Source organism: Watersipora subatra, chromosome 7 (assembly GCF_963576615.1).
Source record: "Watersipora subatra chromosome 7, tzWatSuba1.1, whole genome shotgun sequence".
NCBI classification, from domain to species: Eukaryota; Metazoa; Bryozoa; class Gymnolaemata; order Cheilostomatida; family Watersiporidae; genus Watersipora; species Watersipora subatra.
This window is the reverse complement of record NC_088714.1, coordinates 1,783,140-1,789,139: the sequence shown is the minus strand read 5'-3', so window position 1 is coordinate 1,789,139 and position 6,000 is coordinate 1,783,140. Positions and strand designations below refer to the sequence as shown.

General features: G+C 33.2%; 1 protein-coding gene across 1 annotated transcript in view; it reads right to left on the bottom strand.

Moving 5' to 3' along the window:
* Positions 1 to 2,892: 2,892 nt before the first annotated feature.
* LOC137400217 (multidrug resistance-associated protein 1-like) overlaps positions 2,893 to 6,000 on the bottom strand; it is a 46,077-nt gene continuing 42,969 nt past the window's right edge. Inside the window, exon 24 of the mRNA XM_068086546.1 lies at positions 2,893 to 3,188. Within this exon, the coding sequence (XP_067942647.1) occupies positions 3,074 to 3,188 (115 nt within the window). The 3' untranslated portion in view covers positions 2,893 to 3,073. The remainder of the gene's footprint in view (positions 3,189 to 6,000) is intronic.

The window sequence follows — 6,000 nt, the reverse complement described above, 5'->3', positions numbered from 1 at the left end:
GAAGTACGAATCCATACAACTGCGGCTGATCCATTAAAAGTATCAACATGAGTGGACCGTCATTTAAAAGGGGTACACACCAAGGATTGTTTCCATGAATAAGCTAATTTTAAATAATTCTTCGTTCACTGACCATTTCAATAACAAGCGAGTGAGTGCATTGGCAATGGACTAACTTCACTCAATTCAACGGACAGTAAGTCAATTGAATTATTATAATTCAAGGTAGGCTATCCAGCGAAAATTCAACCCCTTTTTTGTTTCCGTGAGTTGAAATAGAAACTTGCACTTTTGTTTCATAATATCTAAATGCTTCTATGCAGCAAAAATTTATTCTGTTATAAGCTTTGTAGCCATTTATTGACGATGTCTGAAAGACACAGCTGAAGGACCTCGAGTTGGTGACGGCATGATAGTTTTGAACTATAACTAAAAATTTATCGTTTGACCAATACATGACCACCAAAAACAATATTCTATGAAAATTCAATTTATAAAATATGAGGTTGATATCGGATTGATGTTCAACCAAATATTTCACCTGTTTAGGGTTTTAGGCTATGAGCAGAATTCTTTTAAATCGATGAGGAAATAAATTATTTGCTAACAGGTAGATTAATTCACTTTATAGGTTATTACACTTAGGAGAGAAAAATACTCTTTATAGAGAAATTACTCTTAGGTGTGATATAAGCATATCACATAAGTAATTACTAGAAACTCACAAATGCTCAATATTTAAACATTTGTATAAAATGGCTTTTTATAAATTTGAGTATTCAACTCATTTTAGAATCACTCAGGGATCTTTACATTCAATCTTAGCTAGATTCAGTCATATTGTTACTGCAAGGCGCCGTGACCAGAGCCGGCGAGACCGGCCTCATGATCACTGGCATGGCTGGGCCTCCCTATCATAGAAGTAGGCCTGATCACCGATGAGCCGGCCGCCACACCAAGACGAACAAAAAAGGAGGTGGTGCCTATCGTAAAGTTTCGCTATAAAAGGTGCCTGTTACAATCGTTGCAGTTTGCGCATACTCTACGAGCTTGTCATTTGTTTATTGCATATGATTTTGTGTATACATATAAATATTTGTGGCGAAATATAAATATTCTAATTATTAAAACACTCGGAGTGTTTATTTATCTGACTGCTTTGTGGAAAGTAAAAAAACGAGCAGTTTCTTTCACAATATTCGCATTTTATGCTGATTTAACACAAACTCATTAGTAATATGTCATACTACACTTTTTCAGTTGCAAGCCTAAATTTTGTTGATCGTATCACCCATTAATTAAGATAGGCACATTAGTTTCAAAAAATGGCTGCTACATACACGGTGCACACTGCCAACAACACCTGGTATACATCATTAGTTTGTTCTGCATTGAATGCTGTTTTTATCCACAAAAGTTTTGTGTGCTAAAGAAAACAGCGAGTCAAAGGGACAATAATAAAACAAATATTATATCAATAGAAAAAACTACCATAAAACATGAACATAGTGTACGATTAATGTTTAGTTAGTTAACAAACTCTTAAGTTTTTTGTTCCGCAATTATATCGATTCTTTTGTTTGTTCAGAGAAAACCTTTACGTTTGATGTCAAGAAATATCTCTTAAGCCACCTTAATTTCTGTTAGCCACATTAATCTGTTGTTAATGTTGAACAAGCTAGTTAATATTATGCTGTCACATAATATTATATTTGCTTTTATCTTACATTCGTAAAGTAGATGTATGTGAAAGTATTCGTTATCTAAAAATATTTTCATACACCAATTAGGTTTTTTACGTCTGGAACACAATTTAATTTCTGTCAATTCAATTATTCAAGCTCAATCGTGGAACAAATTCAACTCATATTATTGAGGTTTGATTCCAAATTAGGAGTTGAATGTAAACCGCAGTTAAATTTCACATTATGTTATGTTATTTTTAACCATTAAAATTGCTATGATATTGCAATAAACGCTAGGATTACTACCCAATATAAGAAATTTAATTGGATGGTTGTGTTTCTGACATTTTTGGAGATTTGCATACATTAGAAGTCATCCAAATATTTAACTTAATCATTTCGCAGAGCCTGCCAGACATGACTAACATTTATCAGTCTTGGTCCCCTTTTTGTCTAATAACACAAATCCTCTGGATACAACTTGATTCCAGGTTGTTGAGAGTTTTCGGAGCAATTTGATATTTATGGAAATCTTTAGTTGAAATGAATATAAACAGTCTCATGGTTTTGTATGTTTGTGCTGGTCGGATGGTGAGTCACTTGAGGCTCTATACAAAGAATTTAGTCGATCCTGAAAGACTTTATAGCAGAAAATGTAGTCTCACCTGGAAGAATTTTGCAATATTGGTAACATTTCAGACAGCAAGAGAAGCTTCCATCCCTACATATTTAATATGAGTTATACAATAGGCATTCCATAACAAGTACCTTTTTAAGTCCCCTCCTTTATACCATCCATGCTCAACTCGTTCTCCAGTGCCACATGCATGTTTCTTCCATATTGTTTACAGAAATTATGCCAATACTTAAATCTAGTGTTTGACTTTAGAGTGGTTACATTGTTTAGTTCTTGCATAAATTTAATCTCGCAAGACACCCACAGAGACCAATGTTGGGTTTCAGTTTAAAACCCTTTGATGGGTTGATTTGCAGCACCGAGGCAAGCTGACAACCTTGTATGGCTTGATAAATCTTCCAGTAGACTTGGTCACCTTTTTTATACCGCCTTAACGTCTCATTAAAAACTAGAGGTTTCAAAAACAGCCTTTTTTTTAATAGTTCATGTTCATTATAAAATGTACCATAATATACCAGTATATTATAGTGTATATAAAATAGCACAGATAAAAAAGCATTGATTGGAGTAATGAGCGTCTATATGGCAACTTCACTAAGCTACTTGGGGTGTGTTGTATACATGTATAATAATGTGTGTGCATAATTAGCTGAACACCATATAAATTGAGCTGATAGTTGCAATCATTTAGCAATAGCGTTGTACTACTATGTGCTACTATGGTGTATTTGCGTGCAAGGGCTGACAGCAATTAAGAGACTATTCCAGCTTCTTTTGCCATTGAATAAAATAGACTCAGCTTGTTTTCGAGGAGAACCTGTGGACTATCAAACTCAGCGACGTGACCTTCACTCATAACCATAATCCTACAAACATAGAAATCATGTCTAAGAACGTGATAAGCCTATTTTTTAACTTTAATACATAGGCACCTCTTTGGCATGGCTAGCAGGATGCCAAAAAACTGCCTGTATCATAAAAACAAAGGTTGCACCGGAAGTGATAAAAAATTTAACAAATGTCTTGAACTCCAAGGCGTTTTAAAAATGTTTCGCAAGAAAGAGCACTTCTCAGATTCACTTGAATGTATATTTTCTCCGTAATTTCATAAAACAAATAAAAAGGTGAACCTAAGTCTAGTGACAACATATAACTGATACAGCAAAGTAACTAACAGAACATTCATACATATAACTGATCTACTACAGTCTATGACGGTATTTCTATGATGGTAAGTCTATGACAGTATTAAAACTGACTCATCATCGTACATGATGGAATATAACTAACATATCGCAGCACATGATATCAAGTACTAACCTATCACATAATATATAACTAACCAATATGGCACATAACTAATATAACTAACTGGGTATAGCCAATGATAGTAAATGATGAATCTATCACAGTTCATCTATATATATATAATATATATATAAAAATATAAATAATATATATATTATATATATATAATAATAAATCTCAATGTTTGTTGTTTGTCTGTCATTTGTATGTCCAGTTATAGCGATAAAGTTTTAGTAATGAATAGTACTGGATTTGAACTCCCGACATTCAAATCGCAAGTCTACTAACAGCAGGCTTAACAACAACGCTAAGCCAATCTTATCACACCCATCGCTCTTACCATATACAATACAATAGTTTTGTGATTGCACACGCCAATTTAATACAGTGCGCCCTCGTGTTGGGATGCCCTAGTTATAAGATTTTTTTCGCCTTGCTATATAGAACACAATGTTTTTTCGTTGATTTTGTCTTCGCCATAAGAGGACGAAATCTTTTTCGAATTTTTTCCGCCATACCGATATCAACGAGAACTTCTCTCAAAATTAAATTTGACAGTCGGTGTACTGATTACAACGAAATAACGAAAATTCCAATATGCTATTTGCTGAAATCTCTCCCACAACGCCTGAAAGAGATATGATGCTCACTCTCTATCTCAGTTCAGCATTATTCGTTATAAGTTATAGTAAAAATGAAACCAAAATCGGTGATAAAATTTTAGCCTACGCCAATGTTGAAGTTTAGTAAAATAATACTAAAACTTAATTTTAAGCAAGTTTTTCCTAAGCTAAATTCATTTAAGTTAAATTTAACGCTTATGTTATATGTCTATCTTAAAGGTAAGAGCTTCCCTCGGTACGTACTGTACCGTGGGGAGTACGATAGTACAATATAATGTTACATTTTCTTGCAGATCACTAAATACGCTACAATTACTCTAGGTAACTAGAATTACTAAGGTTAACATATTGTTACTAATTTTTAATATGTGCAGTACATATATAAAATTTTGATGATTTTTTACCAGGGGGTGTTTCCATTAATTAATTACAATGGGTTTCTATACCACTCAATACGACATGTTTGCCTTACGATGCCAACACTAAAACGAATCAAAATCATAATTGCATACCAAATTGTTTTTCATTGTAATCGTTACAGTTGTTTGAAAAAGTTTAAAAACCTTTACAGCTGTTTTATTTTTCTCTTAACTTATTTAAACTGCACAAAACACTTTTCTCATGAGATGAAGTTTGAAAGGTAGAGTGGTAACTGTTGTTATATGTTAAATGAAAATAAATTACCATGGCAACGCCGGGCATTCAGCTTAGTGACAGTGTATTACTAACTTCTCATAGTAAATTACTAACATATCACAGCATGGAATGACTAACCACAATGACAAACAACTAACCAAGATGATATACAACTAACCTATCACAGAACACGATAGTAAATTGCTAACCTATGGCAGTCGACGATAATAATTTACTAACCTATCACAGACCACGATAGTAATTTACTAACCTATCACAGACCACGATAGTAATTTACTAACCTATCACAGACCACGATAGTAATTTACTAACCTATCACAGACCACGATAGTAATTTACTAATTTATCACAGACCACGATAGTAATTTACTAATCTATCACAGACCACGATAGTAATTTACTAATTTATCACAGACCACGATAGTAATTTACTAATCTATCACAGACCACGATAGTAATTTACTAACCTATCACAGACCACGATAGTAATTTACTAATTTATCACAGATCACGATAGTAATTTACTAATTTATCACAGACCATGATAGTAATTTACTAATCTATCACAGACCACGATAGTAATTTACTAAGTTATCACAGACCATGATAGTAATTTACTAATTTATCACAGACCATGATAGTAATTTACTAATTTATCACAGACCACGATAGTAATTTACTAACCTATCACAGACCACGATAGTAATTTACTAATTTATCACAGACCACGATAGTAATTTACTAATCTATCACAGACCACGATAGTAATTTACTAATTTATCACAGACCACGATAGTAATTTACTAATCTATCACAGACCACGATAGTAATTTACTAACCTATCACAGACCACGATAGTAATTTACTAATCTATCACAGACCACGATAGTAATTTACTAATCTATCACAGACCACGATAGTAATTTACTAATTTATCACAGACCACGATAGTAATTTACTAATCTATCACAGACCTCGATAGTAATTTACTAACCTATCGCAGACCTCAATAGTACTTTACTAACCTATCACAGACCACGATAGTAATTTACTAACCTATCACAGACCACAATAGTAATTTACTAACCTA